The sequence below is a fragment of the Salmo salar genome, chromosome 03 (genome assembly GCF_965601325.2).
Source record: "Salmo salar chromosome 03, fSalSal1, whole genome shotgun sequence".
NCBI lineage: Eukaryota > Metazoa > Chordata > Actinopteri > Salmoniformes > Salmonidae > Salmo > Salmo salar.
The window spans coordinates 23,793,841-23,821,813 of record NC_138293.1 but is presented as its reverse complement, the minus strand read 5'-3'; the positions used below and the strand labels follow the sequence as shown (position 1 = coordinate 23,821,813).

Below are 27,973 nucleotides of genomic sequence, written 5' to 3'. Positions count from 1 at the left end.
CTTGGATACTCGTAGAAAGATTAGGTCAGAGTTTCCCACTCGGAAAGTATCAGAATCAACCAATAGGAAGCTCTACACAAAAACCGTACGCAAATTTTTAACTCAGAGGTTTTTGAGTTTCAGAGTTGTCAAGAACGCAGCAACTGGGCCGGTGGCTCTGTTAGTGACAGAGTGACGAACAATATGGCGCCGGGAGTAGCTCTTGCTTTTGGACCAGTCGTTGTCTAAAGACCGGCGATCGGACAGGATGAACCTCTGCGCCCAATATTTACGGTAAATTTGAAATTCTACATTTTCTAAGTTTTTTTTTTATTCTCACCTACTGCTTAATCTTATTTGTGTTATCGCTATAAATGTCCGTTCTGTCTAGCTAATTAGCCAGCAGCGTTAGCTAGCAACGCACAACAGGAAAACGCGTTATTTGAGCTAACAGCTAACGTTACCTATTTGAACGAAATTTCACTAAAGGTGCCATCCTTGTTGTTTATTCGTGTTAAAAACGTATCTGACTGTGAGTAGAGTCAGTTATTAGCTATGGGTGTTACTGCTAGCATGTTAGTGAGCTAAAGTACACAGTAGTTTTCTAGCTCGCTAGTAACGTTAGGATGACTAGTTAGTTAACGTTAGCTTGCTCGGTCGATACGATAACACGTTAGCCAAGTTTTTACTAACCATAATGGTTATTTCCATAGCGACGGAATGGAAGTAGTATGTGTCGTAAGGAAAATGGATAGCTAGCTAACGTTACTAAGGTAATTCTCGAGCGCGTTACATAGCGAACGAATAACTAGTTTGATCATAGGCAGCAGTTAGCTAGCTAACCTAGTAGCGCCCTTGTTTGGTAGTTAGCTAACGTTAGCCTGCTGGGCATGTCGTTTTTAGCTTGGTAGCTAGTTAGCTAATGGATGTCAACCTGAGTCCGGATGTCTACCGTTTAACTAGTTAAACTGGATTAGTTAGCTAACATTAGTCACTGCAGTGAACCTTTCTGTCCACATTGATTACTAACAATAAATATTTTTTAAATGGCTGGCAACATGGGCCTTGGCTTTAGCAAAACGTTACCTAGCAGCTCAGACTAGTGTCAGTGACATTGGATTATCCAGGCAAGGATGTTGTAAATCAAACGCCAAGTAAAGTCAGCAAGCCAAATGTAACCATAGGTTCATCCACTATAATCAATCTAAAGTCGTAGCCAGCCAGCGACTGGTGACAGTATTTGGCTAACGCTTGATTCAATTTGGTATACATGCATTCCAGTTTGGCCTGTGAGTGCGAGTTTGCTGGATTGACACTTCACTGTGCATCTCTCACGAAATGAAACCAATAATTTGCTGTTTTTATGAAAATATACAGGTCCTTTGTTATATCAGAGAGGAATTAACTCATATTTCGTTGACAGATATTGGGATGTTATAGAAAATCGTGCTTTAAGTAATACAGGAGTAGAAACACTTCACCCCCTACACTGGTAGCATGAGCCCTGTATATTAGTATTCTTCATCCCTAGCCCGACCATTGAGCTACACGATGAAGGATAATAACAACAGTATATGGCCAATTTTGCTTAGTTTACGAGATACCAGTAGTGTTGTATCATTTGAATGCATAGTAATCCAATAAAGTAGGCTATTGGCGATGGAAAGATGCGATCATGAGAAGTAGTCTATTACATAAGACGAAAACATGTTTCCTCCTGTTTAATGGCAAATAGTGCTCAGTTTCCATTGAAACTAGTAGTGTCAGTAGTTTTTAGCCTATCCCTTTCCAGCATGTCAAACCACAAATACAATCTCCTGTTACATGTTTGATTGAATTTAGGAATTAGTGGCAGAGGACTAGCACACCCTGTCTTTAATCCCCATAGTTTATGTTAATCTTTTTAAATATCCAATACACTGATCTTAATTCATTATGGTTTATACTAGGTAGCGTCGGAAGATGTGGTTCTCATTGGGTCTGTATTGATTGACTTAGCTTGCCGCCTCTTTTGTTTGTTTACAACCGAGCAGGCAGGCAGAGGCCCTGAAGGCTGACATGACAGGTATGTTCACACCTCAAATTTGGGCTTGCTTTGTTTTAATCCACAACCCCTGCATATAGAGTATGAATTGCAGACAGTATTGCTTTTGAAAACTTTTGACATTAAAAGATATTTTGTTCTTGAAAGCTTTTATACTTGTCTGTTTTTGAATGTTGATAATCCCCACAGCTGGGACAGGGATTGCATATTAATTTGTCATATTCTGCATATGTATCCCATGGTATCTATGAATAGTCTCACAGTATTTGTTGTAGGCCTATTTGATGAAGGATGTTTAGCCTATAGAAATATAATCTCATTCTAGTGGTTTAGTCTGCAGCGTAATCCATCTGAAGTGTATAAAAGATCAGTGAGTGTCATCTTTTCCCCTAGATTTTAAGCTTGGTGCAGCAGAGGTCTGGACTTCAAGGCAAGCGCTTCAGGACTTGTACCAGAAGATGCTGGTGACTGACCTGGAGTATGCTTTGGACAAGAAAGTGGAGCAAGATCTGTAAGCCCCAGTTTACATTACTTTGATTATGTTATGAAACCGATTAGCCTGCCTACTACTATCGCTTCTCTTGCTAGGTCTAGGGGTCTTAGTCTTGCTTCCTAACAATTAGATGGTCCTCAATTATACAATTATATTTATAAGATTGGAAGACAACTATAAAAACGGTAGATAAGTTTTGTGAGTCAGCTTGCGTTCAAGCACAATACAACTGTTGTATTGTTGGAATTAGATTGATTATCATCAGCTGTTTGATTAAACTAAAAGGTATTTGATTTCCTCTATTTTTCAGCTGGAACCATGCTTTTAAAAATCAAATAACAACACTACAGAGTCAAGCCAAGAACCGAGCCAACCCCAATAGAAGTGAGGTGCAGGCCAATCTGTCCCTATTTCTCGAGGCAGCTAGTGGATTCTACACACAAGTAAGTTGCAACTACAATGTAGCCTAACGAGGGCTGGCACAATTGCCATATAACTGCATAACCGATGTTTATGGATGAAGACAGTTATGAAAATAAAATGTCATAACCATAAAAACAAGTGTGTGTGTGTGTGTACACATACACACAGTATATTCAGACCCCTTTACTTTTTTCACATTTTGTTACATTACAGCCTAATTCTAAAATTGATTAAATTGTTTTTCTCCCCTCATCAATCAACACACAACACCCCATAATGACAAAGCAAAAAATAAACAAACGTAAAAATATGTGTGTGTGTGTATATAAAAAAAAGTGCTGCAGAGATGGTTGTCCTTCTGGAAGGTTCTCCCATCTCCACAGAGGAACTCTGGAGCTCTGTCAGTGCTATGAATATGGGACCAAATACTGACACTTTTTACTACTTTAATACACAAGTGAATTTGTCCCTTAAAATGAAGGGACTATGTACAAAAAGTGCTGTAATTTCTAAATGGTTCACCCGATATGGATGAAAATACCCCCAAATTAAAGCTGACAGCCCACTTTTTCACCTCACTCATTGTATAATTTAAAATCCAAAGTTCTGGAGTACACAGCCAAAACAACAAGAAACGTCACTGTCCCAATACTTTTGTAGCTTCCTGTCTAAACATGAAAACATTATATACAAAAGAACAACATTCATACATCAGACATTTAAAAACAAACTTCGAAACTGGGGTCAACACATTACACATGACATTATATTTGAAGATCTACAATGTGAAAATGACGCAGAACTCGGCTGCTCTTAATAATACTTGATCCTGGACTCTAACAGTTACTACAGGAGCTGTGTACTGTGTTCAACGTGGACTTGCCTTGCCGTGTGAAGTCATCTCAGCTTGGAATTATCAGCAATAAACAGACCAACACCAGCGCCATTGTAAAACCCCAACCCAGCTCTTGCTCTTATATCTGCCAGCATTGTCTCGTCCACCTCGGAGACATCGGTGAGTGTTGTCACATTATCGCTACAAAATAATTTAACTGTGCAGATCATTTTGTGGTCAAAGCAATGCTTTGTGGAGATTTGCTTATATGCTACTACCCCCCCCCCCCCCCCCCCCCACCCCCCCAGCACGATATCGCAACCAAACCAGCCAAGCGGAGTCCTATTACAGACACGCAGCTCAACTTGTCCCTTCAAATGGTAAGTACTTTATACAGAAGTTTTCCTGTACAGTATTTGTTTACCGACACACACAGCATTAATGTGCTTCTTTTTTCTTTCACCTGACAAGGAAATCATTTCTGTAAATGAAGTCTTCTGTCAACCTGTTGATCTGTCAATGTCTCTCCTCCAACAGGTCAGCCTTACAATCAGCTGGCCATCCTGGCCTCCTCTAAAGGGGACCACCTCACAACGATATTCTACTACTGCAGGAGCATTGCCGTCAAGTTCCCTTTCCCTGCAGCCTCCACCAACCTGCAGAAAGCTCTCGCTAAAGCCGTTGAAAGGTATCATTGAGCATTTTTATTGTAGCTTCATCTCAACTGCTCTTTTGAAGATGTTTTGCTTAGCTTTTATTTATTTTTCCACCTTTATCAACCATCATTTGGGATGGGACTAATGAGCATTTTGATTTCCATCTTAACCGGTGTTGATATCACCCAGCTGGTTTACAGTGTATGGACTTTAGGAGTTAAAGTTGTTCCATGTATACTTAATCCCTGTCTCGTCTTCAGCCGTGATGAGGTCAAAACAAAGTGGAGTGTGTCAGATTTCATCAAGGCCTTCATCAAGTTCCATGGTCATGTTTACCTGAGCAAGAGCCTGGAGAAGCTTAACAACCTGAGAGAGAAGCTGGAAGAACAGTTTCAGGTAATGTTTTAAAGTAAAGTTTAAATCCTTGCATACTTTGTGAAGGGGAACTAAGGATATACATCTTTCAAACCAAGACGTGTTCCCACCAACTTAAGCATCTTGTCAACTTTTTGCAGACTTTTCTTTATAGATGAAGGTATTACTGGCGACAAAGCCTCTATTTTATTTCTGCCTAATGACCTATTCATGATTGCGGTAATGTTCTGCTTACGGCTTAGTATGAAATGTATCTGTAATGCTGAGGCAGCATTGGCATGCACGCTATGCTCTTAAGGTCTTGGATGGTTGCTAGGCAGCGCCCGTTACTACTATCCTCCTGGCAGTTCTTAACTTTGCAAGGCATGTCCCTTCACCCATGTTTTCGCATAGCCCACTCATGCACTGTTTTCTTAACCACAACTGGATGGATCCATATATAATTCCTGTTTGAATAAATATCACTGAATTACGTAAATATCGGAGTAAAGTAGGCTAATGCAATTGAAGCCATCAAATTGTTGCTTACTGTTATCCAATTGTTATAATACATTTGAAGCAATAGCCTATACCTGCGTGTGGTCAACTATTTCAGCGCTGATTTGAGACAAGCGTGGGGACTCGATCGTCTTGATATATCAAACAATGTCCGATTATATTTTTTATTTTTTTTAAATCATTTTTTCAATTTTTACTGAATCGCCGTTTGGATATTGGTAAAGCTACAATTAGCTTGGGGAAATATTAGCTAAGTTGAGGTGAGTGCTGCTCGTGATCATCTTGTGAAGTTGGTGGGGTGCTGCTGCTGAGGAGTATTTATGGCTGTAATAAAGCCCTTTTTGTTGGGGGAAAAACATATTCTGATTGGCTGTGCCTGGCTCCCCAGTGGGTGGGCCTATGCCCACCCATGGCTAAGTTCCTGCCCAGTCGTGAAATCAATAGATTAGGGCCTAATGAATTTATTTCAATTGACTGATTTCCTTATATAAACCCTATTCAGCTAAATCTTTTAAATTGTTGCGTTTTTATATTTTAGTTCCGTATAATTTAACAAGTGGATTATTTTGCTCTTCAGACCAAATGCCTGTGACTTGTCTTAATCAATCTATGTGATTTTGTTTCACTGAATCTGTCTGTATATTTGGTTAATTCTCTGGCTGGGCAAATGCGTGGAGGTGGTAAAGCTCATCTATCACTGATCAGAAACATTTAGCATGCAATAATGTAGCCTAAATCAAGAGTAGGCCTATTATTTTGCTCTATCACGAATAGGCAACTGTCTAAAAGCCCACGGAGGTTGTGAGGCATGAACATGAGACTCGCATGCTTTTGGAAAATCTAGATTGCTATTATTTTCTATCGGTATCATGATGAGGATACTCAGTGTAAGACCCTGCTCCCTAACAAAGTGGAGTGGGGGTAGGAAAGAGATGAAACGTGGATCAGAAAAGCTTGGGCTCTGTTTATAAAATATCACCTTTTTTTATGACAGCGGTTCCACACGTTGCTGTGACTCAAGTTGTGTGGTTAAAAATATTATTTGTATTTTGTGTTATATTTCATTTATATTCATAGGCTACCCTGATTATAGTAGGCTAAGTGTGTCTTGTCTGTTTAACTAACTATTGATTTCATCAGGCTGCACAGACTAATAACATAGTTAAAAGCAAAATATGGCATTCTATTATTTTGAATACATTTTATTAGTCTTATGTTTAAGACCTGCCTAAAACAAATGAATAATTGATTTCTTTGATGGTGTTTATTCAATGGATTTATTAAAATAGACATTGGTTCATGTCTACTCCAACTTGCCGTGCACTGGCGATTAGAAAAGCTTATCCCGGCAAGAATGTGGTAAAAAAAGACTGAATTGGGTTTTAAACAAATATTAGCAGATCTTAAAAATCCACATTTTGTAACAAACAAATAATAGGCAACATACTCTGAAGTGTGTCTGAAAGGGTAGATAATAGAGTGGTCTTGGATATGTACCTTCCTATGAAAGTGTTTGGGCAGGTTTCCCGGACACCGATTAAGCCTAGTCCTGGGCTTAACTATTCTCAATGGAGAATATCCTTTGAAAGTACTTTTTTAGTTCCGGACTAGGCTAAATCTGTGTCTAGGAAACTGCCCGACGATGTCTGAAGCTACCCCAATTCCATATATGACAGTAGCTTAAACACCCTTGTTTTTTTGCAGCGGCTGATTCTGCAGAAAGCCTTCAGCTCCCAGCAGCTGGTCCACATCACAATTATCAACATGTTTGAGCTGCACCATCTGAGGGACTTCGGCAATGAAGCAGATGACCAGAGCTTCAGCTCCGAGGAGCAAATCGGCTGGTTCCAACTTCTCGGTCTCTTCAGTATGTCCCCGACTCCAATTGTCTCTCAATATGCACAATACAACTTACCTTGTGGATGACATGGCTGTTCGCGGTGATGCAACTGCTGTTTTTAGATTTGAAGTTTTACTTGCTTTTTTTTTTTTATAATCTGGAAGTACAGATCGATGTTACCAAATCAATTATCTTAGATTGAACTGTGTCAACTGCAGGGTGCTTTCTCACGGCCCCACTAGCAGATCACCTGGAACTCTTTCCTCGACCTCACTCTGTGGAATTGGAATGATTCAAGGAGCCAGGTTGTTGTTGGTGTTTTAAGGCCCTCTTCCTTTCCCACAGTGTCATTTCTTGGTGTCATGTGTAGCCGGGCACTGCTGAACAAGAACCGAGGAGAGGAGATCATGGGAGAATGTCCATTGCCAGCCATCAAGGTGTCCCTGGACTGGCTCAAACTACGACCTACCGTTTTTCAGGACGGCGCCGTGGACAGACGACAGTAGTATGTGTATCTTTTCTCTTTCAATGTCACTGTTTACCCTCTAGGTGTTTAGATACAATCTGCCTGTCTGGTGTTGTAGCGTGTTATTTGTTTTGGACTCTTTTCTTTTAGATCTTAGCAATAGCAGTAATACTTTTGAATGTGGTTTTGTATTGTCTGCATTTAGTTAAACAAGATTTTGCTCTTATTTCGCCTTAGTGTTTGGCCTTGGCTGGTGTCCATTCTGAACAGTTTCCAACCAAAGGAAGATGATGTTTCCTGTGCATCAAGTAATGGCCATTCGATATCTCTGCTTTTGATATGCAAATTTGTTTCATTTTTTGTTGATTATTTAGAGACAATGTCCCTTACCTCTCTCTTCCAGTGACTCCACTTCCAGAGGAGTTTGAACTGCAGGGGTTTTTGGCTCTCAGGCCAGCGCTACGGTACATACAGTACATCCCCTTTTGTCTCAGCCTCTCTTCCATATAGAATGTGTCGTTGTGTGCATACCATGTTCCATGTTTTATTGTATTAACCCTGGTCTGTTTTGGTGTACTCCTTTTCCAGGACCCTTGACTTCACTAAAGGCCACCAGGGTGTTGCTGTGGACAAGGAGGGTCTGCCAGTCCGTGCCCGTCATCAGAGGCTCATCAGCCTGGGGAAATGGGTGGCAGACAACCAGCCAGGGTGAGTCTTCCTCTCTCTACCCACTACTGTTTTGAACTACCACATCCATAACAAAAATATAAAAGCAGTTTCCATCTTTGAATAATTGCTTACTTTTAAAAGATGCAACAGTATTTCACAAGGCCTGTGTTTTGGAGGGGTTGGAATAAAGCAGAAGACAAGTTTGCTTTGGACTCCCATGTACATTGGATAATAAAGTAATCTTGTGTGTACTATGTTTCAGGCTGATTCAGTACAAAGTCAGCGACGGCCTGCTGCTGTTCATCACCGACATCGAGGAATTGGCCATCGAGGAGCCCCAGGAGAAGGATGCCCCTGTGCTCCAGGAGTCCTCCAACAGTGAGCAGACCCCCAACGAGGGCAACATGGGCCTGAAGTCAGTCCTGTCCATGGGCAAGACCCAGAACAGCGTGTTGGAGATCGGCGAGAGGCCCGTGGTGACCTTCAAGGAGAACATCAAGCCCCGGGAGCAGAGCAGGGAGCCCAGCCGCAATCACCACCAGAAGGAGGCAGGGAAGGAACGGAGGGACTTCGGCAAAGGCAATGGAGTGCCGGGAAAAGGAGAGCAGAAGAGGGATGGCAAGAGGAAGAGTGAGGTGAAGAAGAACAGCCATGAGAAAGCTGCAGACGCAGGGAAACAGGTCAAATAAATAGTTTTTCTTGAAGTTGGGATATATCCTGTGATTGTATGTATGCATCCCACATGGCCCCTTCCCCCTATAGAATGCATTACTTTTGACCAGGGCCCACTGAGTGCCCTTTGGGATTCAGACATGTTTACTGTGGTTGAAGGCTTAACTACTTTACTGACTGAGTTTGTGTGTTTTCATGCAGGTGAAAGCCCAGCCGGATATGAGGAAGACGCCAGTGTCTGAGGCCAGGAAGACTCCAGTCACTCAGACCCAGACTACCTGCTCCTCCCAGTTCATCCCCATCCACCACCCGGGAGCCTTCCCTCCACTGCCCAGCCGACAAGGTACTAGCACCACCTCTCACAGTGCCTAGATTGAAAAGTTTTACACTTAAAAGATTTTTAGATCTAAGAGTAGTGAATAACCTTCTCTATTTTATGTTTAAACTGTTTGCAGTTCAATTGTATTCTGCCATGTGAATAAATTAAATTAACTTGCTCTTTCCAGGTTTCCCCCCTCCAGCCTATGTGATCCCTCCTCCCGTGGCGTTCTCCATGAATCCCGGCTTTACGTTTTCTACGGGCATGTCTGTCCCCGGGCCGTTCCTGCAGTCGGCTTCCCACCCTCAGCAGCCCGGTGCCCAGCAGGTAAAGGGAGACGTGCTCAACTCTAAGGGCCAGAATAGCGGACACAGATTAAGCCTAATCCTGGATTTAAAAGGACTTTTCATGTAGAATCTCCATTGAAAATTACTTTTAGTCCAGGACTATGTTTAATTTGGAAAACCACCCCCTGATCCTCTTGTGCAAACAAATACAAATGTGCTTGGAACCAAAAAACGATACCATAAAAAAATGTATTTCATGGCATCCAGCAGGTGCAGGTTCAGGCTGGGAAGCCGTCGCACATTCCATACAGCCAGCAGAGGCCGTCAGTGCCGGGGGCGATGAACCAAGGGGCCCCCCAGGGCCAGGGCCAGCAACAGCCTTCCCAGACCATGCAGCAGGTGCAGCTCCAGGTCCAGGCTCTTGTCCAACAGCAGCAGTCACCCACCAAGCCTGTGCAGCCAGTCCAGCTGGGCAAAAGCCCACCTCACCATCCAGGGATGCAGCAGGTAAATTATAGATCACAATGGTTCTGGACTGGTAAGATACTAATAGATAACATCAGTCCAGTCAGTTGAGAGCCAGAATGGTTATTTACAGGAATGATGACAGCAAGTAGCCTAGTGGTTAGAGTGTTGGACTTGTAACCGAAAGGTTGCTAGATCGAATCCCCTAGCTGACAAGGTAAAAATCTGTTGTTCTGCCCCTGAACAAGGCAGTTAACCCACTGTTCATAGGCCGTCATTGAAAATAAGAATGTGTTCTAAACTGACTTGCCTAGTTATGGGATTTTTTTGTTGTTGAGAAGTGTCCTGTTTTCCTCCTGACCAACAGTACATGCAGGTAGATCAGGCTGGACAGATGTGGGGCCAGCACCAGGCCCAGCAGCACCAGACCCAGCCCACCATGCAGAAGATGCAGGCCATGCAGATGCCTGTCAAGCAGCCCTACTACATGGGAAGCCCCCAGGACCCCCTCAAGCTCTTTGAGCAGCAGCAGTACGCCATGCAGACGGTGCCCCAGCAGAACAGCATGGACAAGAAGATGAAGTACCCGGATGTGAAAATGCAGGACTTTTACTGGGACCCTTCCTACCGCGTTGGGGATAACAGACCGATGGTGGGGGAGAGGATGGGCAAGCGGCTGCCCCCCGGGGCCTTCCACCCAGACCAGGACAACACACCCAGAGGACCTCCTTTTGAGGTGAGTCTTGGTGTACTCCTCAACCACCTAGACCTAAGTTGTATCCCAAATGGCACTCTATTCCTTATTTAGTGCCCTACTTTTGACCAGGTTCCATTTGGGACCGAACGCTGCAAATTAGGGACTGGAGAGTTTAAGGAGAAGGAAGGGTTGTCTTGTGCTCTTTCTTTTCTATAACCAGTTCCATCCAACCTTTTTTATGTGAGTAAAGTGTATGCCGGATAAAAGTCACGACAGTCGACATTTCCAAATGTCAACAAAACAAAATACGCTAGACAAGGTGGGATCTTTTTGTTAAAATTAATTGTGACATGTCTGTGGAAATGCTTTTATGTGCGAGATGATGATGATGATGATGATGATTTATTATCAAATCAATATTTGAAGTATACTTGGTGTCATGCGAGGACGTGGTCCTCCCACTACGTCGGAAAACTATGCAGTTTATTAGGCTACAGATGAAATAAGTTGTGATGAGCTTGATGCTCCTTTCCAATAAATATTGAGGGTCTTACATTTACATTTTTTTTACATTTTAGTCATTTAGCAGACGCTCTTATCCAGAGCGACTTACAAATTGGTGCATTCACCTATAATATCCAGTGGAACAACCACTTTACAATAGTGCATCTAAATCTTTTAAGGGGGGGGGGTTAGAAGGATTACCTTATCCTATCCCAGGTATTCCTTGAAGAGGTGGGGTTTCAGGTGTCTCCGGAAGGTGGTGATTGACTCCGCTGTTCTGGCGTCGTGAGGGAGCTTGTTCCACCATTGGGGTGCCAGAGCAGCGAACAGTTTTGACTGGGCTGAGCGGGAACTGTGCTTCCTCAGAGGTAGGGAGGCGAGCAGGCCAGAGGTGGATGAACGGAGTGCCCTTGTTTGGGTGTAGGGCCTGATCAGAGCCTGAAGGTACGGAGGTGCCGTTCCCCTCACAGCTCCGTAGGCAAGCACCATGGTCTTGTAGCGGATGCGAGCTTCGACTGGAAGCCAGTGGAGAGAGCGGAGGAGCGGGGTGACGTGTCTTATTCAGGTGACATGATCATCGCTGCTTGCTTGGCTGTCATTTGACAAATAAAAATGATCTTGCTCTTTTGTCCATAATAATCTCATCATGTTGGCTAAAGGTCTATCCCCACTGTATCGGCAAGCTGTTGGCTGGAGCGCACTTGCCAATACTAGAGTGGACACACTTGCTAGCTAACACAACATTTTGAAAATGCAATGGAAACCCGTTTAACTTGTTTTCTTTTTATTCGATTCATGGGAATTTAACCGTAGAAGGTATTTTTGTGCTCTGTCATCATGCACAACCTTTTATCCTCAAGTCCATTTGATGGAAACGCATCTCTGATGGAAATATGCTTGTTTTTAAATGCGGATTTTAGAATATTGACATATAAATCATCTGTCGCCAATTGGATGGAAACCTAGCTTATGTTTATTTTTTACAATTCTTTAGTGTGTTTTACGATTTGGTATATGGATGGTGTAACTGTAACAAAGTGCTGAGAGGATGCGTATTGGGCTATGCTGAAGGGTACATTAGCCTACTCGACACTAAATGTTGGATTTAAGTCCATTGGGTCTCCGCTGGACTCATTTATTGGCCTGGTGTATGCTTCGGAAATCTTGTCCTGGACCCACAGGAAATATGTCCAGCATGTAGGTTTTAAAGATCTGTTATTGGACTGACCATACCTGTTGGTTGTTTGAGCAACCGATTGGGAGCTACAGTTTAAGTCGGAAGTTTACATACACCTTACATACATTTAAACTCAGTTTTTCACAATTCCTGACATTTAATCCTAGTAAAAATTCCCTGCCTTAGGTCAGTTAGGATCACCAGTTTTTATTTTAAGAATGTGAAATGTCAGAATAATGGTAGAAAGAATGATTTATTTAAGCTTTTATTTCTTTCATCACATTCCCAGTGGGTCAGAAGTTAACAAACACTCAATTAGTATTTGGTAGCATTGCCTTTAAATTGTTTAACTTGGGTCAAATGTTTCGGTAGCCTTCCACAAGCTTCCCACAATAAGTTGGGTGAATTTTGGCCCATTCCTTCTGACAGAGCTGGTGTAACTGAGTCAGGTTTGTAGGCTTCCTTGCTCGCACACACTTTTCAGTTCGGCCCACAAATGTTCTATAGGTTTGAGGTCAGGGCTTTGTGATGGCCATTCCAAGTGGTTGAAAAATGTGTTTTAATGACTCCAACCTAAGTGTGTGTAAACTTCCGACTTACATTTACATTTAAGTCATTTAGCAGACGCTCTTATCCAGAGCGACTTACAAATTGGTGCATTCACCTTATGATATCCAGTGGAACAACCACTTTACAATAGTGCATCTAAATCTTTTAGGGGGGGGGGGGGGGGGGGTTAGAAGGATTACTTTATCCTATCCTAGGTATTCCTTAAAGAGGTGGGGTTTCAGGTGTCTCCGGAAGGTGGTGATTGACTCCGCTGTCCTGGCGTCGTGAGGGAGCTTGTTCCACCATTGGGGTGCCAGAGCAGCGAACAGTTTTGACTGGGTTGAGCGGGAACTGTGCTTCCTCAGAGGTAGGGGGGCCAGCAGGCCAGAGGTGGATGAACGCAGTGCCCTTGTTTGGGTGTAGGGCCTGATCAGAGCCTGAAGGTATGGAGGTGCCGTTCCCTTCACAGCTCCGTAGGCAATCACCATGGTCTTGTAGCGGATGCGAGCATCAACTGGAAGCCAGTGGAGAGAGCGGAGGAGCGGGGTGACGTGAGAGAACTTGGGAAGGTTGAACACCAGACGGGCTGCGGCGTTCTGGATGAGTTGTAGGGGTTTAATGGCACAGGCAGGGAGCCCAGCCAACAGCGAGTTGCAGTAATCCAGACGGGAGATGACAAGTGCCTGGATTAGGACCTGCGCCGCTTCCTGTGTGAGGCAGGGTCGTACTCTGCGAATGTTGTAGAGCATGAACCTACAGGATCGGGTCACCGCCTTGATGTTAGTGGAGAACGACAGGGTGTTGTCCAGGATCACGCCAAGGTTCTTAGCACTCTGGGAGGAGGACACAAGGGAGGAGGACACAAGGGACTTCAAGACTTCAACTGTATGTTGTTCTTATGTAGTGTTACATAACGCTTGCAGGTTCCTCCCACTTCTGTTTTGGCCTCATTTTCATTATTATTTTTTTTTTAAGGTGGTCGACTTGACTAGGAAGGAATTTGAAAGTTGTAATACTATCTGGTTGTATGATTAATCTCCAGCATCTTATATTGGTGTCATTGTTATGCTTGAACAACTGCAGTGTATGGGCTTATATAATACCTTTGGTAAATTAGACTCATAAAACCAGTGTGACGACAGGGCTTGGTGTAAAGTATTTCTGTATCTTTGGAAAACTAGGCCTATCTTTTTACTACCTTTTTACTGGCTTCTCCACATCTTTGGATAACTTATCCCTTTGCCAACCTATTTCTTACTGGCTTACCTTTTCTGTTCTTTTTTCCTTCCATCCTTTTTTGCTTCATTCTCTCACTAGGACAAGAGCTCCCCTCTTCTGCCTCCAGACCTGTTAAAAAGTATATCAGATTTTGAGGAGGAGGAAGAGCTGGCCTTTACTAAGCCTCATGGTTTCTACCAGGCCTTGACTGGCCCTCTTAGTACTGCTCCAGGACGAAATATATTTGTACGTAGTTAATTTCTCTTAATGTAATCCCCCTGGCTTAACCAGCATGTTAAACATCAGGACACGTATTCATAAAGCCTGCTGATCTAGGATCAGTTTTACAACATAAGGAGTAAGATTACATGGATGGGGGGGGGGACCTGATTCGGGGTCAGTACTCATGAGGCGCTTTATGAATACAGGCCCAGATTCACCTTCACAACTAGTTTTAAGCAGCATTGTCCGGGATGTGAGTAGAATACTAGAGTGGGAGGGATATGGCTCATTTAAATAATGTAAGGCTTATATGTTAAATAAGAGTTCAGAATGTGTACGTATATTTTCCCAGGCTAGTGTTGATATGATTGTGTGGTTGTGTTCCTTATTCTATGTTAACAGAAATAGACCCAGTACTTCTGAGCAGTCACTGCATTTTTGATTCCTGTAAAATGTTGTAGGCATGCCTACATTATCCATAATGAGAGAAACAGACATTTTGTACATGATCAGGTTGAACAAACTAACTCGGATTACATGTGTAAATTGCAACCCTATCAGTATTAATAGCAAACATACAAACACCTGCAGCGTCGACTTGGGAGAATGTGCTGATGGAATAAATGACATTCATCAGAAGCTATTAGTTAACACATCTGATACTGTAACTCTTTTCCCCAACTCTCCTATAGTTGCCAAATCAGTCAAGAATGGAAAGTGGCTCTGAGGTGATGGGCCAGTCGTCTTCTCTCATGCCCTTATCTGGTTTCCCAATTCAGGTCCGTATGTATGCATGGGAAAAGCTCCGCCCTGCCCCCAGACTTGTTTTGACTACTGTTTGTGGAAAATGAAAATGTCTGCAGTATCTCACATGCAGTGGTTTAAGGTCACTCTGAGCCAGATTTGTTAATGTAGTCTCACTGAGCTTCTTTTTAAGGAGGTTTGCTCTGAAATAGCAGTTGGGTTTTAAATGCCATGTTTAATGTTAACTAAAGGGGAATGTATGACTGGCATTTGATCGTATGTGTTTTTTTGTTCTTGGTTTAGGAGAGTTCCTATCAAAACAACAGCATTTTCAGCCAGGCCTATGGGAAGAACATGGCTCCCAACCCCAAGCCCGACGCTCCCATGCTTCACCAGGAACCTTCTCTCTACTCCCTGTTTGAAGGAACTCCATGGTCCCCGTCCCTTCCCGCCAGCTCAGGTACCTGCCTCCGCTCTCTTCCTCCCCCCTTTTCACACCAAGCTGTCCATAAACATCACAACAGCACCCCTGTTAGTGTTAAATAACACGCTTAGGCCAGACAAAATTGATTCACTGTTTTAATGGATTTTCCCCAGAGAAAAGTGAGGCGAGCGAGCAAAAAACGAAACATTAAGTGGATAAGGAATAACAGTACTTTACCACATTGTCCTGGGCATTTTGTATAGGCTCTGGGCCGAATGTGAGCTTCAAGAGTTATATTATTCCATGCGAAAACTTACTGTTTTTCTTAAAAAGAATGCAGATGTTAGTGTTATAACCATGAGAAATGAAACCCAATGAGAAGTATAACTTTTCTTTATTCCTGATAGAAAATAAAAAGAACTCTAAAAATCAAGAACATCTTCAAGACACCATAACTAATGTTGGCCTTGTGCAGTAGATCGCCTACTGGGTGTCAACAAACCATGGCGATTCAACATGTACACTCGTCTGGAAATAAAAAATGACGGCCAATGTTCTGTGGTCAGAGGCAATAGCACAATCACCTGCTGCTTTTTACTGTTCAACAGCACGGTCTGTTTAGTGCTTTATTTGTTGTTTATTCTGGTCTTTAGGGTGTTCATTTCTCTTTAAGATTTATTGGAGCTCTCGTAATGAACTGCTTTCCTTCTTGCTAACACACTGGGCACATTGGCTTGACATGTTGGAATTGTTGTTTGAGCCTCACCACCTCTTCACCCTCAAGAACATCTGGACATCCACAATGGACACATCTGGGAATGACACTGATTGCTGAATAATTCTGCGTCTCCACTTGCATTCCACAGGTTAGCCCCTTGAAAGCAACTATCTGCTCGTGATACGGATTGTCTTCTTTGAAAATCTCTGAACCACTTGTAAAAAGAAATGTCTCATCCCGAATGCGTTGGACTGCTTTCTGTTCTTTAGACAGCCATACAAGCACCTTGGGTTCTCACGTTCAACACAGTTGATGGTCGCTCTCACCTTTGCACTGACCATGGCAGCACTCCTCTTTACATGTTCTATATTTGGTGTCAGAGAAGGACTATCCTTGTCAGTGGTGTCCAGGCTGTACAGATCGTCACATGTCTGGTGCTCACGTTTGTCCACTGTCAATGTTGGATCAGGCATAAACCTTCAGTTCTTAAATTGTTCTTCTGGCAAATGTGGAGGACATCTTGAAATGACTGTCCTGGAATTGCTTGTACTGTTCCTTGTCATGGCCTTTTCTGCTGAGGTCATGCATCATGTCAACTTCTGTATCAATGATGTTGAATTGTTGTGCAATTTTGGCAATTTCTTCCTGTGTTGTGGGCTGATGTACTTCTACGTGTGTTCCTTTCCACTTCAGGTGCTCAAACCAGCCACTTACGAGCTGCAACAGGATGCATACTCTTTTCAAAAGCCTCTTTCAGGTCTGGTTGTTTGGTGGCTCTTTCACTTAGGCTTGTCATTGTGCTACTCTTCTTCACGTGCTTATCATTTGATTCTTCCATCTTCTCCCTAGGGTTAGGGTAGCCAGGGCTACTCTCTCGGCAGGCTTGGCCCAGCTGTTTATCTGGTGCTGTTCTACAGGCGATAAGCATGTCAAGATCCAGTTGAACAAACAGGAGTGTGTGGCATGCTTGAACAGAGGCGTATGTGGTTCTGTGGTCTGGCCCCCCATCAGATTGAGTGATCAAGATTGACTTGTTGGAAGAGACATCTGCACTGTAGTTCTCTCCTCTGAGGATGCTGAGATTTTCAACTGTGTCGAAACGGGGCTGGTTGGCTGGAACACCTTGTCATTGACATGAACTAGATGGAGATGCTGGGATGTCTGCGATCAACATGACAGATAGTACAAGTCCACTCGTGGTAATCGTGGTCGGCAGCTGCTAGAACTGTCCCACTCACAGGAGGAGCGCTTGGATGTCTGCCTGTTACAGGTCCCTATAGGCTGGCCTGGTTCTCCGACAGGGATGGTTGCCTTATCATCCACACAACATTTCAGTCCTTCTGCCACATGCAGGCAAACTGCTTAATGTAGTTCCACTGTACTGCAACAAACTTTGTCTTGATATCCCTTATCACCCGAGACTGGACCATGAACTTGAGGTCAAACCTTCCTGTGTACTGGAGAGCAGACACAGACCATGGATTCTGGGTGTGAACTACAGTCTTTGCCACTGAATTGATGGGATTTTAGTTTCTGGTGGAAGCCGCTTTTCCGCTGTCACACAAGTCCTCAACTGATATAGCAAAAGGTAAGTACAAGTACTCAACATGTCTGCAATCGCTGACCTGAGCTGTGTATTTGTTGAAATACTTTGGTACTTCATCCCAAAAGGATTGTGGTTTGCCATTCAGCTTCTTTAAATCCATGATCAGGTCTGGGTCATCACCATCAAGGAGGAACAAGGATACTCTCTCATCAAGTTGGCCCTGTTTACCATTGTTTGCTGATAATCCTGTCTGTCAAACTGATACATTTCTCTCAGGAAGTAGCAGTTGACTTTGGCAGCATGTGTGTATTTGTTCAGGAATGCTTTTTGCATTGCTCTAGTGTGGTATGTTAGTATTTATTTTCTCAGGGTGGCGATGACAGAAGCCTGGTCTCATGAACGCAATTGTTATGTGAGGATACCTTCCATATGAATGTCAGAGTGCCTAGGTAGTTGTACTTGTACAAAGTGAAAGTCAATGGAAGTTTCAAGTTGTCAATCCATTTCCTTCTCTGGAATCTATCTTCAGGAGTAAAGTCCAGTGGGGTGGTATTGGGGCACTTTCTCCAAAGCTTGTAACTGGGTGCTGTAGGGGATGACCCGTCCGCATGATGCTCTCTGTGTAGCATAAAACATCAGACTCTGGTGTACGTAGGGGAGTGGGCTGTTGGTGACGTCTGGTCATTGCTTGATTCACCTTCTCCAAGTGGGATGCATAAGCTGCTATGGACTCATCTTCTCTGATGCACTGCATCTTCTCTGAGATCTAATGTGAACAAGGAATACAGGCAGTTTTAGTTGAGGTTTAAAACATAAAGCTTACACTTTGAAAATAAACGTTTAAATTTCCTGAATAAATGGTGACATTTTACAATATCAGACACCGTATGTTATACATACAGAATCAAACTTAATTGATATAGAAAAATGACCCAATACATTCATTAAAATACCTGTGAAGTGATTCTGGTGTGCCCAGGGCTGGGATATTGAGCTAGAGCTGACTGCAATGATCCCGAAGCTGATCTTGACTTTGTTTTGGTTCCTTCTGTCGTGTTTCCTGTTATCTGTTGTAGGATCCAAGGCCTTGTGGTAATTGCAGGAATCTGTCTGGTATGGCTAAACCTCTCTGTGAACTTCTCTAGATGGGGGTCCATATATCAGAATGCTTTTTGATAATCGGGTAACGAATGTCCAGGCTATATGGACATAAACAATAGAAAATATACATTTCAGCTTAATTTATCAGATTAGAATTAATACACAAATTAACATTAATGAACATTATTCACATAGGATGTATAATAGAATGCAATATTGCAAATGTAGATATTGATAAATGCATTTCTATAGCTTCCAATGGTGGGGGAGTTACAAGATGGAGGCATGGTGGCTTCAAAACAGCACCCCCTGGGACTAATCTAGTGTACATATAAATCATTGGTATAAAAAAAATGCAGTATTGCAATCATATTAAAAAATGATTGGAGAAATTCTGTTAATTAATCTACTTAATTGTATAGCCTTCAAATGAAGATAATACAAATATAAAGGCCTATCATAGACTACCCTTTCTATGAAAAATATGCCATTGTTAATAAAGGGCAATCATTCGAATTAGGTCAAATGAATGTAACACTGGAAAAAGTGCAATCCAATCTTGAAATGTGATGTATAGAGTAGACTATAAAAATAATTGTAATCAAATTAAAATGTTGATGTATAATGAGTTTATTACCTGAATGCATCTCCTATAGGCGCTAACAAAGTGTTCATACAAATATGATTAGGTCTCTCTCTTAGACTAGGCCTTGTAGAAAGGGGGTCAATCAAGTTAGGTCTGCCAAATTTTATGTAGCACTGGAAAAAATGCATAAATACAGCCATAAAGTATAGCCTATCATCAAAATAAAAATGTTTGTTTATAACATGCCCAATTAGAAGAGTCAATCTATATAGAGCAAGTTTTACTAAATTCGAGTCCAGTAACTTTGCTCACCGCATCCTGCTTCAATTGTCTCGTCTGGCTGCCACGAAAAGCCCCCACCTTGGAGACAGTCAATCACATCATTGAGCTGCTGATCTGTACGAAGTGTGTGAGTGCCACTGGCGATGTACTTTGCTGGACATGCTAGCTGTTCTCGGTGGCGTATCATCACTTTGTTTCACTGTCCAATCCGAGGTTGTTTGGTCTCTTGCGCATCATCTTGGTAACGTGTCAAGGGAGAGAGGACAGTGCATTATAAACAAACCGCCGCATATATTGCCCAAAAAATAACATCTGATAAAAAAAATGTAAATAATTGCGGGGGGGTGGAGAAAATTAAGGCGGGCCATCCGTTTAAAACAGTAATTAAACTTTGTCCGGCCTTAGCATCTGAGTCAATATTTAAATATAATTTTATTGAAAAACATTTTATAAAGGCAGAAATTCTGTTAGAAATCAAGACATATTTGCATGTAATTATATTTCTCCATTTCCATAACAGACCACTCTACACCAGCAAGCCAGTCCCCCCATTCTTCCAACCCAAGCAGTTTACCCTCTTCTCCACCCACGCACAACCATGGCTCCATCCCCTTCTCTAACTTCGGCCCCATAGGAACACCCGACAACCGAGACCGGAGGATGGTCGACCGCTGGAAGGTGGAAAAGACGCGTAAGTCAACCTTCATGAATCTAAATATATAAATGATATCCGTCTACCTCTTATACTCACTGATGTATGTAATGAATGTAATGTTTGGTATAACAACTTAGCCTTTTCTAGACATTTTGTGTTATTCTTAAGTCATGGCATTTTATATAATGAATCTCTGTTTTTGTCAAGTAGCTGTGAGTGGGTTTGGTCTGGACTACCTGCCCGCTGCGTCATCCTCATCAGACCACCGAACCCCTGAGAACAGCTGGCACCAGGGGAACGCCCCCAGCAGCTCCTGGGCCGCCCAGGAGTTGCCCATGGAAGACTCCTCCACTGTGCTCCTGGACAGTCTGAAGGTACCGCACGACACACACCTTTCATACCTTCTGGTAACATTCCACAAATTCCCAAGTTTTCAAGAAATCCCAGTTTGAGAATTCCTTGATTACAAGATTATTCCCTAATGATTCAAGGAATATTCAAACCAAGACTTCTGGAAAACATCTGAATTTAGGGAAAGTTACTGGACTAAAAGTCCCGTTTAGTCGTTTAGAATTAAGCATGTCACCTGTTATTGCCACTTATATCACCCCAACTGTATTCTAGGTCCTGTCTAGGGCTGTTGCGCTGACTGTATTACAGTCACACTGGCAGTTATGAGTCATGACCACAGTAAAATTCGATGTGACTGTTGAGTCATGTTAATCTCCCTTTAGGCAGTTTGGACATGCTCTGGTAGTACCCAACTTGCTGATGATCATCAGGTACTAATGGCCTGGTACTCAGTGCTCTATTGTTCCTCCATCAGGTCCTAATGCCCTGGGACTCATGGCTCTATTGTTCCTCCATCAGGTCCAAATGGCTTGGTACTCAGAGCTCTATGTATTTATATATCAGTCAAACCTTTGGACGCCTACTCATTCTGGAGTTTTTCTTTATTTTTACTCTCTTCGACGTTGTGGAATAATCGTGACAACATGAAAACTATGAAATAACACACATGGAATCATGTAGTAACCAAAAAGGTGTTAAACAAATCAAAATATATTTGAGATTCTTACATTTACATTTTTAGTCATTTAGCAGACGCTCTTATCCAGAGCGACTTACAGTAGTGAATGCATACATTTCATACAATTTCATACATTTTTTTTTTCCCGTACTGGTCCCCCGTGGGAATCGAACCCACAACCCTGGCATTGCAAACACCATGCTCTACCAACTGAGCCACACGGGAAACTATATAAACTAGTGACCCGCAGTGTTTGTCATTATACCCTGATGAAGATGGCTTGTCTGTCAAAATGTTGGTTATTAGGCTATTCAATTATTGCATCTGGGCTCCTAGAGTTTGCGGCTCTCCTTTTTCTTTTTCAAGATTCTTCAAAGTAGCCACCCTTTGCCTTGATGACGGCTTTGCACACTCTTGGCATTCTCACTACCAGCTTCACCTGGAATGCTTTTCCAACAGTTTTGACGATGTTTCCACATATGCTGAGCACTTGTTGGCTGCTTTTCCTTCACTCCGCGGTCCAACTCATCCCAAACCATCTCAATTTGGTTGAGGTCGGGTGATTGCAAAGTCCAGGTCATCTGATGCAGCACTCCATCACTCTCCTTCTTGGTCAAATAGCCCTTACATAGCCTGGAGGTGTGTTTTGGGTCATTGTCCTGTTGAAAAACAAATTATGATCTCACTAAGCGCAAACCAGATGGGATGGCGTATCGCTGCAGAATGCTTTGGTATCCATGCTGGTTATGTGTGCCTTGTATTCTAAATAAATCACTGACAGTGTAACCAGCAAAGCACCATCACATCACCTCCTCCATGCTTCACGGTGGCAACCACACATGTGGAGATCATCCGTTCACCTACTCTGCGTCTTGCAAAAAGACAGCAGTTGTGACCAAAAATCTCAATTGGACTCATCAGATCAAAGAACAGAGTTTCACCAGTCTAATGTCCATTGCTCGTGTTTCTTGGCTCAAGCAAGTATCTTCTTATTATTGGTGTCCTTTAATAGTGGTTTCTTTGGAGAAATTTGACCATGAAGGCCTGATTCTAGGGCTGTTAAACAAATCCAAATATATTTTAGATTCAAAGTAGCCACCCTTTGCCTTGATGACAGCTTTGCACACTCTTGGCATTTTCTCAACCAGCTTTATGAGGTAGTCACCTGGAATGCATTTCAATCGTTAAAAGTTCATTTGTGGAATGTCTTACCTTCTTAATGCGTTTGAGCCAATCAGTTGTGTAGTGACAAGGTAGGGGTGGTATACAGAAGATAGCCCTATTTGGTAAAAGACCAAGTCTATATTATGGCAAGAACAGCTCAAATGAGAAAAGACAGCCCATCATTACTTAAAGACACGAAGGTCAGTCAATACAGAACATTTCAAGAACTTTGAAGGTTTCTTCAAGTGCAGTCACAAACCACCAAGCATTATGATGAAACTGGCTCTCATGAGGACCCCCACAGGAAAGGAAGACCCAGAGATACCTCTGCTGCAGAGGATAAGTTCATTAGTTACCAGCCTCAGAAATTGCATCCCAAATAAATGCTTCACAGAGTTCAAGTAACACACATCTCTAAATCAACTGTTCAGAGTAGACTGTGTGAATCAGGCCTTCATGGAAGAATTGCTGCAGAGAAACCACTACTAAAGGACCTCAATGAGAAGAAGAGACTTGCCTGGGCCAGGAAAACAAGCAATGGACATTAGACCGGTGAAAATCGGTCCGATGAGTCCAAATTTGAGATTTTGCTAAGACAGCATTCTGCAGCGATATGCCATTCCATCTGGTTTTCGCTTAGTGGGACTATCATTTGTTTTTCAACAGGACAATGACCCATCATACCTCCAGGCTGTGTAAGGGCTATTTTACCAAGGAGAGTGATGGAGTGCTGCATCAGATGACCTGGCCTCCACAATCACCCGACCTCAACCCAATTGAGATGGTTTGGGATGAGTCAGACCGCAGAGTGACGGAAAAGCAGCCAACAAGTGCTCAGCATATGTGGGAACTCTTTCAAGACTGTTGGAAAAGGATTCCAGGTGAAACTGGTTGAGAGAATACCAAGAGTGTGCAAAGTTGTCAAGGCAAAGGGAGGCTATTTGAATAATCTCAAATATATATTTTGATTTGTTTAACACTTTTTTTTGGTTACTACATATGTGTTATTTCATAGTTTTGATGTCTTCACTATTATTCTAGAAAATGGTAAAGAAAAACCCTTGAATGAGTAGGTGTTCTAAAACATTTGACCGGTAGTGTACACACACAAAAGTATATCTTTGGTACATAATTGGTCTAGTCTAAATTCAACAAATTCAGAGTTAGCCAACAGTTATAGTGAGTTTGTATTTGATTGTGAATAGCCTAGTAATAGGGCATTTGTTATATTTTCATAAATAATAGGCTGACACCTTGTCTTTTAGCTACAGAATATCTCACCACCATGCATTTCCATCTCCTCCCCTCTTTCCTTCATTCCTTTCTTCAGATTGCAGAGAGGGGCTGTTTAATTAAAACATGTTGCTATCGATTTTCCCAAACAGATTAAACTTGGTTTCTCAAATTTTAGCACTGGGTAGCTGCAGGAACAGGGTTGTAGAACATATGGCATACAGAGTTTGGGTAGAACATCACCTCTTGCACAGCTTAATAAACGGAATAGCCTACCAGACATAAGTGAAAAATGTACCAGCGGGAAAGTGGCCTCCATTCGCTATTCGAGTGCATACAGATGACATGTCTTGCCCCTGTTCCTGCCCGTTTGATAATGGGTCATTCTAAATCAAAACAATTTTTGGATATTTGTAAAGATTACTGAATTGAGGATAGTCTGATGGGTGAAAATATGATCACATGATGAGAGAACAGCGTGTGCCGCCTGAGGCAAGGAACATATCGTAAGCTGTTAGTCTCATCATGCAGCCCATATATCTTTTGATATCTAAAGTTTGTATCATTCACAACTAAAGTTGCCAAATAACTCTAAATCTAGTGTGTAGGACCCTTTTTCAAATGATAACGTTAACTCTCAACATAGCCACTTCATATGTGCACTCTCGCTCTGGACTGGGGAAAAATATCCTTTGGTATTTTATTCAGCTAAGTTCAATTATAATCTTCTTACTATAAAATCATGTAATATAAAATAATGCCACATGACTTATTAGCATATGTTGTCAGCTGAATGAACAAGCCTACAGCCTATGGCATGGAGCATAGCCAGATAACATACAGTAGGCCAACTCATATTCTGTTCTTCTGAAATACAATTTCTTCATATCATTAACTTTGTTTTAGACCTACCTAAAATAAATGGATTTATTGTGATGGTGTATATTCAATTAGATTTTGATAAGACTTTTTAAAATGTAGATGTTTCAAAGCTGTGCATCAGCAACTTGTGTGAGTGGTGTCCTGGAAATGCTAAACGTGTTTGTTATTTAACTGTAAATTACCGTGAGACTGGCTATCTTTTGCATGACCATAACCGGCTTACAAAATTTCATGACTGCCACAGCCCATATTGTTAAATTCCTTTTCAATCTATCTCTGTGCTCCCCAGTCCATCTGGTCTAGCTCCATGATGCAGCCGGGGCCTTCGGCCCTGGAGCAGCTCCTTATGCAGCAGAAGCAGCAGAGGGGCCGGGGCACCATGAACCCTCCACACTGAAGGGCCTGCAGTCAGAAGCACTTGTGTGAAGAAGTAAGAAGTAAAAAAAAAAACGAGCTCCAAATCGGAATTACCGGCATATGGAGGCTGGGGAAGGTGAAACGATGACCCAACAGGCTCAAAACACCCTTCTGCTGACGAGGAGGACTGGTGCAAGTCTACTCTCCCCTCTCTCTCTCTCTGTGCCTCCCATGGCAACGAGGGTGTGCAAGCACCTCCCACACCACCTCACTGAGCACGATTCTTACATTGAGGAAACTGAAAACCTCTGACAGCCAGTCACCATGCATACCTCCTGAATTCCTCTGGAGAGTGTGGGAATAAACAACCATCCTTCAGTCCATCTCACTTGGATTCCATGTATCTGGTCTCTGAAAACTATTCTTGAGCTGCTCTTGGTGTGGATTTACTATGAGTCTTTGATTTGCCTACTGGAGAAGTGAGGAGCCTAAAGGTGGTGCGGGGTGTTTTTGGGAAGGCAAGGTGGGCCTAAAACAGATGTGGTGGTGAAAAAAAGAAAGACTGATCTTTCTGAATTCTTGACAAAATTTTCTTTATCTCGGACAGAGAGCGAGGAGGAGGGGGAGTGTGGCTCGACGTAGCCGGGTTATGAATGAACGAATGAAGGCGTTAACAGCTATATTGCCACAGTCGTTGGTAAAAAGTGGGGGGAAAGCGTGCCTATCATACTGTGTACAGAACCGTTTGAAAATGATACGCAGATTATGCTATAGATGCGATTTTCCAGTTTGCAGATGGTTCCTTTCTGTAAAGGTTTTACAAGGAGGGAGGAGCATCTTCAGGTCAGTTGAGGATGACGGGAACGCTTCACAAACTCACCACAACGTTCGCTCAAAAACAAAAGAATCAACAAACTGAGACGGTGATGAGAAAATAGATGTAGGGATAGTATTATTAGCTCTAATAGAGATTTGCAATTATTAGAAATACTGTATTTTGTGATTTGTTCGTAGCAGTTTTAGCTTTATGAAATACTGGGTAACTATGTCCAATAGTTTACTGCTTATGGGGAAAGTAGATATTAATATGTTCTCTTTACCCATCTTTCTTTGAGTAAAAATGTAACTCTAGCTTATCTGCATAATTGTTTATTTTGTTCATGGTCTGCCTTTTAATAGTTTTAAGCAGCTTTATTGGCTCTCTTTGTGCCTGGTCAGTGTTTTTTTTTAAATTTTATTATTACTATCATGGTTGGCACTGTCATGTAACGGAAACAAGCAAACGGGTCCAGCAAAGCTGCTGGTTCAGCAATATGGGGCACAAGCCAAGCGAGACACAGACCGTCAGACAGACAGTTGGGCTGGGCTGTGGCTGGGAGACAGAGGGCAGGTGTAGTCCCTGACTCCCCTACTTGGCTTAGAACAGGAGAGAGAGACTGATTTATGCTAACCTCTTCACAACCACTACTATAATCACAACAGTTATCGAATTAACGCATATTAGGCCCTGGAGAGTTGCATGCTTGGTTTGCTTGTCTAAAGTCATAGCTCAGCTTTTTACATACCTCTGTGGTGTGTAACTAACTGAACTAGTTGTTTGGTATTAAGTTTCTGTCACTTGGGTTACGCCAGTGTGAATCTATCGGAAATGCCCAAGACCGATAATGACTTTTTCCCCAAATAATGAAATCCATGAAGCACTGAGTGACAATCAGCAGACCAAGAGAGGCTCTCCAGGAACAGGGTTAGAGGCCAGTTGAGTCTAGGGGTCACTGTTGGATAGGGTTAGAAATATGACTATATACAGTGGTACCCTCTATGGTTTAGGCAGCAAAAGGCATTTTGTATTTAAAGGGTATACAAAGACTTAATATCTTGTATGAGGGGAAAAACATGTTTTTATTTTCATGTAGAGAACATTTTATTAAACCCAACTTTAAATGATGTCTAATTTGTGTGATTGTGCTTTTCCTGTTACATTAAAATTATATTTAAAAAGATAAATAGATTGGACTGAATGTTGGGACATATTCAGCCAGAAGCTATAAAAAAAATAAAAAAATAAATGAATTTAGCACATAAATGCTAGAGGGGAACTGGGCTGTAAAGTTGGCCCTGTATCTGCTCATTGTAAAGGGGTTCTGATTTCAAATGTGTGGTTGGATGTGTTTGGATCATGAATGGTATTTGTCAGTGGTGTTGAGCTTACCAGTTCTTGCTGTCTAGATGGGCGGAAGAGGGAGTGAGGGGTAACGCACTAGAATGTTAGAAGCGCTCTGCTCTTGGCATCCTGCCATTTACTGCATTCATGTGGACTCTCCTCTGCTGCATCCTTGATAAACTGAAACATCTAACAGTGGCTTTGGTTTTACCACATTAAGGTTTGTGGAAAAGAACCCTGCACTTTGAGCAGTTGTAACATTCCATACTTCTAATAGTCCTGTGGGACATTACAGGCAATGAAAAATGAGACTATTAACAGTTCCCTGCACAGCTGACCAACCAACATCAAGCACTGTGTCCCAGTTTAAGTTCAATATCAAGGAGAGAATCACTGAGAGTTTGAAACTGCATGAGGATTTGGAATTCTGAATGCTTTCACGGGTTATGGGGAGCGAGGTTGGAGTCCGTTTACCTGTGTTTGGGGGGGGGTCATCCAGAAATGGGCTTGTGTTCTAAGCTTTTTGTGTTTCGTCTTTCTCTAGACATTCAGAAATGGTGGAATCGGCTATGCCTTTAAATAAAGTAAACCATGTTCTCCCTATCTTTTCACTGGACTGTCATTTTTCTGTGACTCTCATGTACTGTATGTATGGTTTCTAAGAAGGTATCATCTTGTGCACGAAGTCTACTTTCTCCACAG

General features: G+C 42.3%; 1 protein-coding gene across 3 annotated transcripts; it reads left to right on the top strand.

Annotated features, from left to right (window-relative positions):
• The first annotated feature begins 115 nt into the window (after positions 1–115).
• smg7 (SMG7 nonsense mediated mRNA decay factor) lies at positions 116–27,874 on the top strand. 3 transcript variants are annotated; one of them, XM_014190668.3, is made up of 24 exons: positions 116–273; positions 2,013–2,044; positions 2,417–2,534; positions 2,827–2,959; positions 3,783–3,954; positions 4,083–4,154; positions 4,312–4,462; positions 4,691–4,826; positions 7,008–7,170; positions 7,489–7,648; positions 7,847–7,917; positions 8,013–8,073; positions 8,198–8,317; positions 8,541–8,958; positions 9,152–9,293; positions 9,457–9,596; positions 9,827–10,063; positions 10,389–10,757; positions 14,266–14,412; positions 15,081–15,167; positions 15,436–15,592; positions 20,310–20,480; positions 20,655–20,818; positions 25,043–27,874. In XM_014190668.3, exons 1-24 carry the CDS (start codon positions 248–250, stop codon positions 25,148–25,150), a joined length of 3,555 nt encoding a protein of 1,184 aa, XP_014046143.1. In that variant the 5' UTR covers positions 116–247; the 3' UTR covers positions 25,151–27,874. The 3 variants fall into 3 exon arrangements, with proteins under 3 accessions (XP_014046143.1, XP_014046142.1, XP_014046145.1); XM_014190667.3 differs by having other exon boundaries at positions 9,824–10,063; XM_014190670.3 differs by lacking the exon at positions 14,266–14,412 and having other exon boundaries at positions 9,824–10,063.
• The last annotated feature ends 99 nt before the right edge of the window (positions 27,875–27,973 follow it).

Coding starts and splice junctions, on each gene's coding strand:
- smg7 (XM_014190667.3), top strand. CDS start 248: ATGAACCTCTGCGCCCAATATTTACG. Junction 4,827..7,007: donor AGCTGGAAGAACAGTTTCAG/GTAATGTTTTAA, acceptor GTTTTTTTGCAG/CGGCTGATTCTGCAGAAAGC. Junction 7,171..7,488: donor CCAACTTCTCGGTCTCTTCA/GTATGTCCCCGA, acceptor CCTTTCCCACAG/TGTCATTTCTTGGTGTCATG.